The following is a 13,865-nucleotide window of genomic DNA, read 5'->3' as shown; positions in this document are numbered from 1 at the left end:
CGTAACTGGTTAAGACGGGGCTGAAAATCTGACTGTCAAACTTAAATAATTGATTTTGATGCTACCATTCCTCTAGCATTAGTCATAGCGACAAGTTTCTGCATCTGTGTGCTTGTGTAATATGTCTATTCTAATGGGAAATTTGGTGTCAGGTTTGTCTCTTGACTGGTGTAAGTCAACAAAGCTCCAAATACATAGGCTAAAATGACAAAATCACATCAGCTTTTTCTAGTTTCAAGATTTGTTCAAGATAGATTTTCTTGGTTTACCTCATACGCATTTTTGATGTTCAGAGGCTGGCCGATAGCAGCCACATGGCCCACAATGCCCTTGTTCCACTCAAGGCGAATGCAGCTGTTTGAAGCTTCTTCTAGGGTGGAGCCTTCAGCCACATCAAACAGTCTGCTTACAAGAAACTTCTCGTTAGAGCTATCCTCGCAGACCAAGAACAGGGAATAGCGATCAGCTGCTATAAGCTCATGGATATGTAGGAAAATTTTATGGCAAAGTGCTGTGACATCCAAGTGACTAGAAATATCTTTCACAAGTTCTAAGAGCCTTGAGCACTGATCCCCTCCACTGGTCCCAATCCTTGGAGATTGCAGAGGCATCTGTTCCTTCTTTTCAGAGCCAGAGAGGAAGGTCACTGCTCCTACTGAGTCCTTGACAAAAATAGGCCGTAAGGGTCTGTCAAATTCAGAAGCAGAGATTTTCCTCGCTGGCGTCCCAGAGTTGGTGGTCTCAGCACAGGCAGGCTGGTGACAAGCACAGGATTCACTCTGAGACTTGGTTCCCTCCTTGCAGACAGGGATGGTATGAACTCTCTCAGCAAACCATGCATTAACCATTTCTCTGTAAAACAAAAATAAAGTGTAGTAAATAATATATGTTAAAAATCTTTAGGAACTAACACATATTTGAAGACGACACTGCAAAGAGGATAACTAAACTTATTCATACAGTGGACATGAGTGCACCTTTAGAGGTCCTCTGTATCAATATTTACCAATATTCTTCAGTTTTAGGCAGCACTTAGCCTAGGTTAAGTTTGTAATGTTTTATCCCCTGTACAAAGGAAACTATTTCCACCTAGAGGAAATACATGAATAGGCCAGAGGAAGACTGCTTACTCTGTAGCTTTCAGAATACAGGAGATCAAAAGTTTACACTATAATCTAGTGCTTGAAAAGTTCAAGTCCTTCCCATTCCTAAGATATGGAATTATTTATAAGATGCGTGTGTGTATATATATATATATAAAATTGTGTGTGAAAACAAAGCTTTCTGTTTTAATTCTATTTTTCTAGACCATTTCTTAATGTTTTAAGAGATAATTTTGAACTTCAATTCTGTCAAAGCACCTGCAACCTCTCCTATTTTTATGTTGTTCTTATGTTGTTTGTCCACTGTTTTAAGTTATTTTTCCCTGCTGTCTCACAACTCATGAAAAATGCTGTTTGAGTCAACATTCAAGCTTTGCTTAAAAACTGTCAGAAAGAAACATGAATATTTCTAATTCAAACCTCTTCAAAACAATGAAAACATGTTGTTTTCATACCTCTCCCATTTAAGTTCCTTGAGGATAAAACTCATTGCCTAATTCAACCCAAAATAATGTTTTTGAAGTGTTTAAAAATTAATACTAAAATTTTAAAATATATTTTTAATGTTAAATCTCCAGCACTTAAATTATATCCTCCCTAAATGCAGCCTATCTTGGATTATCCATAAACACATACAACATCAAAAAAAACCCACAACTATACTTTCTTATCACTATAATATTTACTTGTCCAAAATCGTTTTTTTTTTTTTTTTTTTTAAATTTCATTTATGCTGTGAGGAAACGTTGTCACATGATCTGCTCTCAGAAGAAATGCTTTTTATGAATTACATAATGTTTGCCCTACAAACAGCAAATATCCTATTAAGAAGTCTGATCTCCTGGAAGCCTTTCATGGTGGTCATATTTTAAATTTGGGATATTTTTTATTTGCTCAGCAGACCACAGGAATTTCAAGACTGAAGCTGAATGAAACCATGGAAATTAATCAGGTTAGTCAGCCTCTGATCAGTTACATGCATTAGTATATCTTAAATTTGTAAATGATAGTACATAGCCTTTTTTTCTTATGGAACAGCTTCATCTATGTTGTAGAATGCAATGATGCAAGTTAGTTGTTAATTCAGAGTAATATAGCTGATTAAAATCTAAAATCCACCAATACTATCTTTATTAAGAAACAGTCCATAACAGGAGACTTATTTGTCTTATGTTGTGAAAGAGTTTCTCAGATTCTGCAATCACATACAATTTGGAGGCCTCAACTGTAGGAAAACATACTATGAAAAATTGAATTCATTTAGCAAACAGTGTGAGTGTAAAGAGAGCACTTGGGCAAGAGAAAGTCATTATGTTACTGTACCCATCCCACCTCTTTGTGAACTACTTAATAATTTAGCCCCCACCTCAAAAAAAAAGTTTTTTTTTTTTTTGAGGCAGATCCCATTCAATACAGCACTGAAACCAAGTCCTTCTCTTATTCACACCAGTGCAACTCCGAATAAGTAGGTAGACTATTTTTTTTCCTCATCATCATGCAAAACCTTACACAGATGGGTAATATCATTCATAGCCTCACTGACCTTCAAGGCTGAACGGTCAATGTGGTCACACATCACGTGTGTGATGCACATCTGTGAATCTTCTGAAGATGAGAGTCTTGAGTTGTAAGGGTCTTTGTCCAAAACCACTGAATGAAATGCTGGACACAGTTAAGGCAGTGGGAGTTTTGCCTCAGAGTTCCACCGAGCTAGAATTTCATTCCTTGTTTTTACATTTTCCATGAAGCTCCTGGAACAGCGCTTACCGTAGCAGTAATATACCTCAGTCAACATCTATTATAAATTTCCCAGCAATACAAAGCTAGTCCAGTTACTGGAAACATGGTGCCAGAGAACACAATGAAATTCCATTGTTATTCTCAAAGGGTTTTGGTTCATTGCTTAGCTACTTATTAGTAAAGGAAGTAAACTCTGCTTTTTAAGTATATTCATAAAAGCTACCAGTGATCCTTCTTGATTACAGCAGCAATATATACTTTTTGTGAAGTCATCTCATCCACATACTTCACACAATGAAGAAACATAAGGAGCAATTAATTTATTATTAAGACTATGATTTTAACAAGATTATTTGATAGTACTTAATCAGCATAAATACCAGATGTGGGAGTTGCGACCATGTATTGTTGAAATACATAATATAATTTGCACAGGGCAAAATCACACTTGCAAAAGCTGTTTCAGTGAGAGCCAAAATAAGAAGCTAGCATTTGATAACATTTGGATTTTTCATTTTAAACTTGAATGAGAAAGCAGAATAAAAAATAGTAATGAAAATGACCAAAAATATCCTTAAGAAAAGAAAGAGAACAAAATGCAAAATTTTTTAAGTAAGCACAGTACAACTTCTAAAATCAGTGCTTATAACTTGTCATCACATGTGCTTTTTATTTGGGTTCTTTTTGTTTGATTCTTCAACAGAAGCAATTACTTGGAAATTTTAGCTTTTTCTAAACAAAATTGAGCATCTAGCACTAAGGCTTCAGAGACAAACCTGAAAACACGAGCCGTGTGCATGTAAAGTCTCAGACACAGAAAAGTAAATAGAGAATGATCAATAGTTTGAAAACAGGGCTTGTGAGCCGAGCCAGTTTCACATTTGTGCATGCTGACTTGATTTTTGAACATAGAGGACTGGCATCCATGTAAAATAAGATTTAAAAGAGACTGTAATAACATATAACCAGATGGAAGCTTTCTTCAACTAGCCAGCAATTAGGTACAGTGATTTGTCTAGGCACGTTTGGAAACGGATCGGTGTGAACCTGTACTATTGCTGAGTGACAGCAGTTTTAGAGTAATCTGATTTTCTGCTTATTTACACATGAGGAAGTGAGAATATAAAATGCTACCATTTTGGTTAGCTCTGTTTTACACTGAATTTACATGGGTGGGTATGTTGATACAAGACATAAGGCAGAAAAAGATTCAGGTGCCCCTTATGGACAAAACAAAAGCTAAAGCAGAAATTTGGTTTATCATTTGAAACTTGCCTTTTTATTACTTCTTTACTTTTGTGTAATGATGTCTTCTGGCTTTAACACTGTAGTAATAATAATCAGTAAAAACAATATATGCTGAATTCTAATACCAATTCTCACACTGTGGCCATGAAATAATTTAATTTTTACCTTTTTGGCTTTTCACTGTGTAAAATAAGATTTCTAATGTTTCTCTATCTGCTGGAGGTTGTTGAGGGATGTGCAACATAACTGTAAAGCCTTTCCAGTGAAAGTAATTACATTTCTTTAATAAGGACTGGCTACTTGTTAGCTGTCTGCATTACTTATACAATGCTTTGACATTGAACAGAACTGTATGTGAAGCTGCATAATTACAAGCAACATATTCCTCTCCCCCTTAATGTCCCTTAGATGATGGTCCAATAAATTGCCAACACAGTGTGCAATTTTCAAACAGCTCTGTAGGTTCACAACAACAAAAAAATCCTTAGCTATGCATTTTAAAGTATGGTTTTCAACTTCAAACCATTTAGGCATTTTAGTTTAGGCAACAGGAAAGCTGCTCAAATTCAGCTGGAATAAGAACAGTGTTCACTGACCTTTACTGAATGCCTCTTCTAACAAGGAAACTATTTAGCTCGTTTTACTCATACAGTTATGGGTGGAAGAACTAGCATTTCACATTAACTGGCATATTCTAGCTCTATTTCAAATCTATGAGATGAAGTCTTGACGTACATTTGCTTGTTGACTTTCTATCCTATTTAACAATGTATGGCAAGTATTATTACAAACAACTATTTTCTCAGCACGGGGCTAGCTCAAAGTATCTGATACCAGACACATACTGAACCACAGCTAAGTGACTGGAAATTAGTAACAAGTGCTAAATGTGACTAAGATGTGATTTTGAAAGGACTACGTGAAGAAACAAACACTTGTGACCACTCTATTCATACAAGTAGCCTTCAGTAAGCATTGGCGTTGTTAAGAGCTGACGGTAAGGACCAGACCCTTGCAAAAATTACGTTAAGGTGAAAGTAAGTTCAGAAGTTACAGCAGTGTGTTAAACAGGAGCAGATACTGATTCATAGTGATCTACACAGATAGTTAAAACCAATGCAATGTTTCCATCACAGCAAAGCTTTTTAGTCACTGCAGGTTAAGGAGATACAGACATCTGCACTCATTCCTCATTTGCTGCATACATCCTTCTCTGCACTATGGTCTTTTACTGCGCTATGAGCTTCCACCTGAGCAAGCTATGATTTATTCCGGAGTTCATAAGCACAACTACGAAGTAATCATTCTTTAGTCACTTCTTCCAGTCTTTCCTCTCAACTTCAAAGGATCATGATAATACCGACTGCTGAATTTGGCAGGTGATCTCATCAGCAGATGATAAAATTTGAGAGGAATTTTCAAGAGGGGATGAGAAGCAGATGAAAATACAATGGAAGATAAAACATTTTAAGGAAAAAAAAAGATTGTGTGATCCTCTTTGTAATCACTTGTATCCAACTACACACGTATTATCTGCATTGTATTATCACTCAGGAACTTCAGAAGAGCTAAGACTCTGGCCCTGGTGTGTTAAAGATTGTATAGGAAGTAGAACTGTCCTTGAAGCAAGAGGTTTGCAATTTGAATAGGCAACAAAAATAGAAAAAATCAGTGGTTGAGAAAACATAGGCACAAGGAGGAGACATGGCTTGAGACAGTTCAAGCAGTTATACCTCAAAAGAACCTCAGCTTGATTTTTCTGTGCCTTACTTATCAAAACATGCTGACCTGACACTAATTACTATTCTACTCACACACTGGTAACGTTAAATAATTTATTGCACCCATCTTTGTGTCCTTGAGATTATCTTCAGAATACACCACATACTTCTCAAAAAAAAAAAAGAAAGAAAAAGAAAAAGGCAAAAAAAACAAAACCACCTGGTAAAGATGTTTAAAGAGTAACAGCGAAATTATAGTTGCTTTGCTCATACGTTCACATATGTAAGACCATACTCGTGTGACCATTCAGTAAGCATTTAGAATCGTTGGACAAAATCTGCAAAAACAGAGCACAAAAATAATACTGAGAGGCAACTATGATAGTATGCTGCATCCTATTCATCTTGGACAAAGATACATAATAATTACTGTACCATGAAAGTAACAAATGTTGAATGGATTTTAGTGAAACAACAAATAACTTCCCATACATTTTCTCTGTTGCTCATAAATCGTTCAGGTATACAACATGTAATATTTCAGCAGTTGTGTAGAATGTTTTGCTAGTTTTTCATTTAAACTAGCAGTTACTGATAATACACTTCAAGAGAGGGATTCAATCCAAACTTGTCTACTACAGAATGGCAGCTTTTGAGTATCTGAGTTCCTGTGGCCTAATCCTGCTAGTGTTGAAGTCAACAATATTTCAAGCCTAGCCTGTTATCTATTTCTCAATTGCTTTCCTTAATGTAACCACTAGATGTCTTCAAATTTCTTTCCCATGTCTTGACATAATTTAGATATAGAAATCATTTAAAGGGTTAACAAATTGAAATCTATTCAATTTTAACAAATGAGTATGAAATTCACAACAAGCATCTTGGATATTCAATTTGCCTTTCCATTTTGTTTCTAGTACATCCTATTTCACAATCATGTTTGAAGTGTTTTTGTCTCCTTTCTAGCTATGGAAAAATTTAAAAAAACTGTGCAAGGCCTCATTAAACGGAAATACTAAAAATAACACATTTTTACAGTTTACACATGAACTAAAAAAAAGAGAGACAATAACTGCTTTTCCTTAAACCCTTGTCCAGTTATAGTTACTAGAGGTGCTATTCCTATGTGGTAGGCAAACAATTTGTGAAGACAAAATACAACTTAAAGTTGATGTCAATTTTTGGGCACAACTTGGTTAAATATATAAACTTATATTTAATGTTAAACATGCAAGTTGTCCGATGGATTTCAATTCGAATACAGATCTAAATGAAGAATTCTGATTCTGGACTCAAATCATGGTCACGAAAGAGTAAAATAACTTTTTGGAGCTATGAAATAATATAAATCTTGTCTGATGCTCATATTATTTTTAAAATAGGAGGCAGAGGTCAATTTATTATTTGAAGCAAAAGTATTAGAAACAGGAAACTCATTAACAGACTGTTCTCAGCTATTTTCACGTTTTCTTTAAGAAAACTGCAAGCCTAACTTTTAACAAGAATTGCTGTCTTCCCTAAAACGAACTTTCTATTCACAGTATAAAGAAAGACACAGTAAATCCTCAGAGACTGAAGGTCAAATTCTAAAACATGACCCTTTATTTCTCCTCCAAATGTTTACTTCTCATTGCAGACTCAAAAAAATCTTAAAAATAACCATGGATCTAATTGTTTTGTTGTGGAAAGCAATAGCACAATGCCAGTGGCTTTGGTGAATGACTGATTAAAAGTTAAGTGTACACCTGCCTGGAGACTTCCCATAAATCTTAGGCACTGGTTCAGTTCCACTTAAAGTCCCAAAACAGGGGTTAAGTAGGATTTAAGTGGTGCAGAGGCTTTGGGCTGGCCCTCTGTGCTGGGGTGAGTTCACCATAATGCACAAATAAATGGGAAAATATAAATCTTTTACCAAGCAAATATATTTTGTGGCTATATTTTCAGTGCCAGACCTAATGTGAAATTACAACCATTGAGTAATTCACAAGGGCCATTTGATCAGGGTTTCTTTTCTGGCACTTTGTAAATAGCTCCTTTTGTACTTAATGCTGCCCCAACCCCCTTGTTTTTTTTTTTTTTAAAAAAAAGTAAATCTCATAAATCAAGATGCATTCCATATAAATATACATTTCTTTGCCAGTAAGGAAAAGAAAGACTTGTATTTTGTGATTTTATTAATTATATTTATTCATGAAAAAAGCAAAATGCCTTCTCTTTAACGCTGAAAATGAAAACAGGTTGTTGCATATTAGTTCAAGTCAAGAATGTATTGTCTAAACTGGTTTTGTTTCTTACTCTGGATCGTATATTCTCCACACAGTTCAACTTTAATCTAGCATTCAAATAAGCATGAATGTAGGCTATGATATTTAAATGTACTTCCTTTGATCTGACGACATCACAGGTGATGTCATGAATTTTATCCTTGTGCTTGTTAGCTAGCAAAATTTCTACACCCTAGAAGCCTCCCTTCAGCTTCAAAAACAGATTGGTGTGGTATTTTTATTTTATATCCGTAGTCTTTGTACTAATCCTGTGCAAAGACATGAATTTCCTCCTCATGTAAGCAGTTGGCAATTGTGAAGATTCAACAGATCCCCAACATAAAAGTTTCACGAACTTCTACAACTTTAAAAATAAAAGAAAGGTGTCTAACTTCCTTGTCTCCCACAAGGGTGACATATACCTCAACTCCACTTTCTTTCCCGTTGCCATAAATTTAGACCCTGTTCTCTAAATTCATCCTATTAACAGCAACAAGAATGGAAATGAATTTCAAACACCTATCGGTATTACCACAAGCACTGTAATACAATACTAAAGTTACCCTGAACCCAAAGAAGGCAGGAAGATGTTAACTGTAGTCCACCTTATTTTCTATCTGGCCACTAAGGTTCACCAGTAGTATTTTAGTTAATGTGCTGACATGCCTGTTTGTTTCTTGATTGCCTAAGGCAAACAGTAAGTACTAAAAACTTGTTCTTCTTGCAGATGCTCAGTACTATCTGCTGACTAGTTTACCTTCATGCCAAAGATTTTGTGTAGGAAAAGCTTATAGCTTTTTGGGAATTAAAGATAGAAATCACTTACTAGCAATTTATAACTGTTTCTCAAATGATATTTTCTTCAGTATCCAGTATTTGCTGTTTTAAACTTTGTTTCCAAAATACTCAGGCTCAGACCTAACTTTATTTCCAAGAATAAACGCCAAAAATACTTAATCACATTTACAACTTCATTAACGTGGATAACATTCAAAAAACATTCAGGAGGGTAAGAAATCAGGAGATTAAAATATTTTGGGATGTACTTTGCAGTTGTCAAGAAATGCAAAAGGGTATGGAGACTATTTATAAATGAAATAACTATGGAGATCGTTAGACCTACAAGAAAGCTTTCTAAGATTTCATAGAAATCTTTTTTTTTTTTCTGTACTCCTTTCTTTCTGTAAATATCTAATAGAGGTAAGTGGGAGAAAACATTCAAATCCCTGCATTAACACCACTGCTTCCTGTGGTTTTCTAGACGTGGTCCAAAGAATCAGTGGGTCTGCCGTCCACTTGTAAATGCTTCACATCAAGTAACTTAGAAAAGCAAATCTACTTTCAGTATATTTGAACAGTTTGCATAGGATTCTGTGCCTCCACTGGAAAGTTGTAAGGGGTCCTTCAATCACAGAAGTTTAAAAACCACTGCCTACTTACCACGGTCACATTAAGGATGAATATGGCTCATACTTGTATATTCTTAGGATTAGTATTTTTTCCATAAACCATTTTTTTTTTTAAGAAAAGCTAGACCAAAACACATTTCAGTGCAGAAAATTTTATATACTTATGTCTTTGATAGTCTGAATTTTCATACACTTGCTCAAAAAATAATTTCCTTTCAATTAGAAAAAAATAAGCACACATTACCAAACAAAGCAAGGACATCCTTACGGATAATATTTATGAGATTAAACATAAATAGCCAGCTCAAAAGGAATGGCATTTTTGAAAAGCCCTCTAGACACGGAGACTAGAAGGCAAGTGTCCTAAGTACACCAGGCAGCACATTACAAACTGATTGTCCGCCAACCACCAAGAAGAAAAAACAACGACTGTACTTGAGTTATTTTCAAAGTAATAAATGTAATTGATATATTCAAATTGTGCAATCTCTGAATTCCAGCAAAGTGCAGGTTCCCAGTAAATGCCACTTCTGGAATCCTCGGTGAAGCACTATGAAGTACCATGCTGTTAAGGACATTTATTTTTCCAAAAACCACCCCACCTTAATTCATTTGTAAATATTTCCCAGCCTGGTTTAATAAGCCAAGATGTATTTATAACAAAATAACCCTATTTCCAGTGAGAGACATACGAGAGTTGGTTTAATAATTTATATCTGTTGTGCCATACATTTAGGAAGCCAGACAAAAACTGTCTGGAACAATGCAGATGTCTCTAACCGAGAAGAATTTTTACTTTGGTTGTTTTGGCAGCCTGCTGCTTGTGATCGCAAAGAGCACCAAAAGAGAATCCCTCTCATATCTGTAAGAGTAGGGACAAGCAGGAAGTTAGAAATACACAAGTATTCCACAGAGGGTTAAAATAAGTATAAAGTTTGACCGTGAAAATGCATGGGTTATTTTTTAAAGGAAATACAGAATGATAGAACTTTAGAAAGACAAAAACGGCAACAAGATTCAGTCGTAAATGCAGTACAGTTTTGTGACAATAACATCAAATTATACTTTAAAGCTTCTGAACATGAGCTATAAAGTGTCTTTAAACAACACTATGGGTAAACTCAAGGCAATCTAAAATAAGTATTGTTTTGCTTGAAGACTTTTCTGCTTTCTGGGAAGCCAAAATATGATATGCAATTCTAAAACTTTGAAAGAGGAAAAATAACAAGAGGAGCTGAAACAAAAAGCAAGAAAATATATTGCTTAAGTTTAGTAGGAGCCAGGCATTTAGGACTTCTTGAACCCCCTAAGTGTGCAGTAAGAAACCCTCCAGCCAGAAGGTCTGCCAACCAGCAGACTGAATCCCTAAGTGAACCAAATTCATCTCCGATAAAACTTCACTGAGTGCTGGTGACATACTTCCCCTTTGTTGTTCTGCACTTTGATCAGCCTGTAGCACTTCATGGATAATAGCTATTTATATTATCTCTGTATACCGTTTGTCTCCCTGGTACAAAAGAAAGTAATAAATAACTGATTCTGTAGCTTCCTACTTCTGGGATTGCAGTTTGTTCACATACTGAAAGGAGGGATAAATTTAAAGCTATTCATCTGTACATGCTTGTGGGATTGCAACCTTGTGCTGTGCAGGTGGAAGTCAATCATGGGAGCTTTACTGCAGAACTTGTCGGCGCGCCTAGCCATCGGAGACTTGAGGGAGGCAGCAATGTGGCCTGCCTCCAGACACAGTCAGCCTCGAGGCTTTGCAGGATCAAAACACAAGGTGTAAACCCTTTGGATATAATTATCTCCTGCAACACATTTTAGGGGTGAGGACAAAAGCAGTCATTAACCAGAGGACCTGCAGCCCTTCTCCCCGAGCATCCAGAGTGTCTACTGGTGAGCCTATCGACTCTGCCAGTTGTCACACCCACGTTATAAACAACAATTAATACAAATGAATAAAAGCAAATGCTTTCTTTTGAAGTGCCACCCTGTCAGAAAATGTGTAAGTTAAATGATGAAAACTGATACTAACATGAAACTGATGCATGCAAAACAGAAGTTACCACTCACTCCATGAATATAAAACATGACTCCCATACTTAAAAAATAAATAAAATCTGCAGCATAAGACTACCCAAAGTATTTATTTTATTGGTATTAATTAGACACCTAATTCTACAAACAATTTTTGGAGGCAGAATTACAGAACACTGCAGGAATGAATTAATTACACAGAAATATAAATATAAAAATTAATGCCTAGCATAAAATGCAATTGCTAAATTAGGGTCTGACTCAAAGCCAATTATCATCAGCAGAAAGGGCTTGTATTGCTCTGTAGTAAGTGGTTTAGCTGGTGATCTGTTCCTGCGTGCGACTATTTGAAAAACAGAGAGAGAAACTTTTGCCATTAGCAATTATGCCTAGTGTTGAGGAGGTGGATATGCAAGATATGCCTCTGCTCTGTAAGATACCACAGTAACTAACTTTTGGTCAACTGCTTTCAGGACCTGTGAGGACTTATGCATATTAAAAAGAAGAAAAAAAACAACAACAGTAACGACAAAAAAACAGCAGTAAATTAAGATTAGAAAACAGTAAGAACTAGCTCAAGGAGTATTGTTTTACATGACAGAATAAATCTAATGCTAATTAACCGAAAGATTCACAGCATAGTCTGTTCAACGTACTGCTGTAGCACAAAGTTTCAACTAAAACAAAGCATAGCATTAAATGTTAGTGGGCTGTGGTTTTTTTCCCCCCTTTTTAAGCTCTAAAATAGCGCTACAATGTAGAACATTAAGCATTTTATCAGGTTTACAGGGTATCATTTCAGTGAATAAAACCTGAACCATACAATTGAGTAACTCACAACTTGCCTAATCAAATACAAGCTAACATATGAAAGTCATTCCTTATTAAATATTTATAGTTTGCTATTTAGACAGTAATACAAAAAAAGAAAAAAGGCACTCCATGCAAAACAACAGAGAAGATAGTTTCAAAACTAATACAATGTTTTCATCTCTATAAAACCATCACAATTACTGCCAAGCAACAACTCCAAGTCAACAGTTTTTCTGCAAAACCTTCTCTAAATGCAGAGGCATTGCTGTCACGAAGACATGACTGGATTGTATTTGGGGAACTACTGCCTGCTTCAGACCTACTCAAACACAAAGCTGCCGCAGCGTGAGAAAAGAGACTAACCAAACCCCTCCAAGGGGAGAACAAATCTGACACAGCAGTTACTATTAATTAACATTCCTATTTGTTCAATACTACTTCCAGTTTCCAAAGGAAGTGTGACAAGCTGGACTAATAAAATGCTACTTCTCAAAGCTGCTAACACCCTATTTCCTGGGCAAATAAGCTACCCTTCAGTTATATACCATGAACTAGTGTTCTGTAGAATATCAAAGTTAAACGCTTCCATCAGCTATACCTATGCACAGCCTTTTTTAAAAGTTCAACATTTTAAAGACTTATTTAAGGGCACTTTTTATTACTTTCTGCTAAATCAACCTAAGGAAGAAGCAGCAGAGGAAAGAGGGACTGTGTGACAGATGGTCACAAGAAAGCAGGTGACCCCCAAAGCCTTCTGGCTTGCTGTGAGTCAATTATTAATGGGGATTTCTCTTCTTACCGCCCCATCCCATGCAGAGAGGAGCAGCAGCAAAGCCTCATTCAGAATGCAGCCATCCCTGCTAAGTGACTTGGGAAAGAAGTAAATCAGCAGCAGTGAGCAGATGGAGAGGAGAGGAGAGGAGAGGAGAGGATAGGAGAGGAGAGGAGAGCCCGCGGAGGTGGTGTGTCCAAGGACCAAACCACAGGACTTACTAACCCGAGCTCTCCACTGAGATATACCGTGGGAGCCGCAGATTGCCTGTGCTCAGCATCCCCACTGCTTTGTTTATCGGAAAATATTCAAAATGGAAACCTGACTCCACTTCTAAAAATAGCTGAATTTACTCAGTTTCAACTCGAAGTCCCACTGCTGAAGTGTGACAACGGTGAGCAAATACCTCGTCTTATCTCCATAAGGCAGCATGTCAGGCCAGGGGGGAAAGCCCAGATGAGCTCTTCGGATCTTTACATTAGCTCTTGGCAAAAACCAAACCCGAAGGACGGGAAGCGAGGAGCAGCCGCCCCCGGGCGCAGGGGAACTCGCAGCCGCTGCCTGCCCTGCGCCGCAGCCCGGCTCCGCGCTGCCCCCTGCCGGCCACGACGGCTGCAGAATGGCGAGCCCCAATCCCAATCCCAGCCCCAATCCCAATCCCAGCTGGTCTCGGCCCCTACACCTACAGAGCCAGGGCTTCGGCTGCGCTCTTTAAGGACAGTCCCAGTTTAGGGGTGACAAGTAGCGCCTCGCTG

General features: G+C 36.9%; 1 protein-coding gene across 10 annotated transcripts in view; it reads right to left on the bottom strand.

The window, feature by feature from the left end:
* The window catches only part of PDE5A (phosphodiesterase 5A), a 135,250-nt gene that overhangs the window by 50,448 nt on the left and 70,937 nt on the right, over window positions 1-13,865 (bottom strand). For 6 of the 10 annotated variants that reach the window (XM_080591622.1, XM_080591621.1, XM_080591624.1 and 3 more), the window contains one exon: window positions 270-852. In XM_080591622.1, coding sequence (XP_080447748.1) covers window positions 270-852 — 583 coding nt within the window. Of the gene's footprint in view, window positions 1-269; window positions 853-13,335; window positions 13,482-13,516; window positions 13,722-13,865 lie in introns of those variants that run through there. The other 4 variants (XM_080591618.1, XM_080591623.1, XM_080591626.1 and 1 more) reach the window with 4 other exon arrangements.

The sequence above is a fragment of the Anser brachyrhynchus genome (assembly GCF_964034855.1).
Source record: "Anser brachyrhynchus genome assembly, chromosome: 4".
NCBI classification, from domain to species: domain Eukaryota; kingdom Metazoa; phylum Chordata; class Aves; order Anseriformes; family Anatidae; genus Anser; species Anser brachyrhynchus.
Note: the sequence above shows the minus strand (reverse complement) of the source record. Positions and strands in the feature narration are given on the sequence as shown.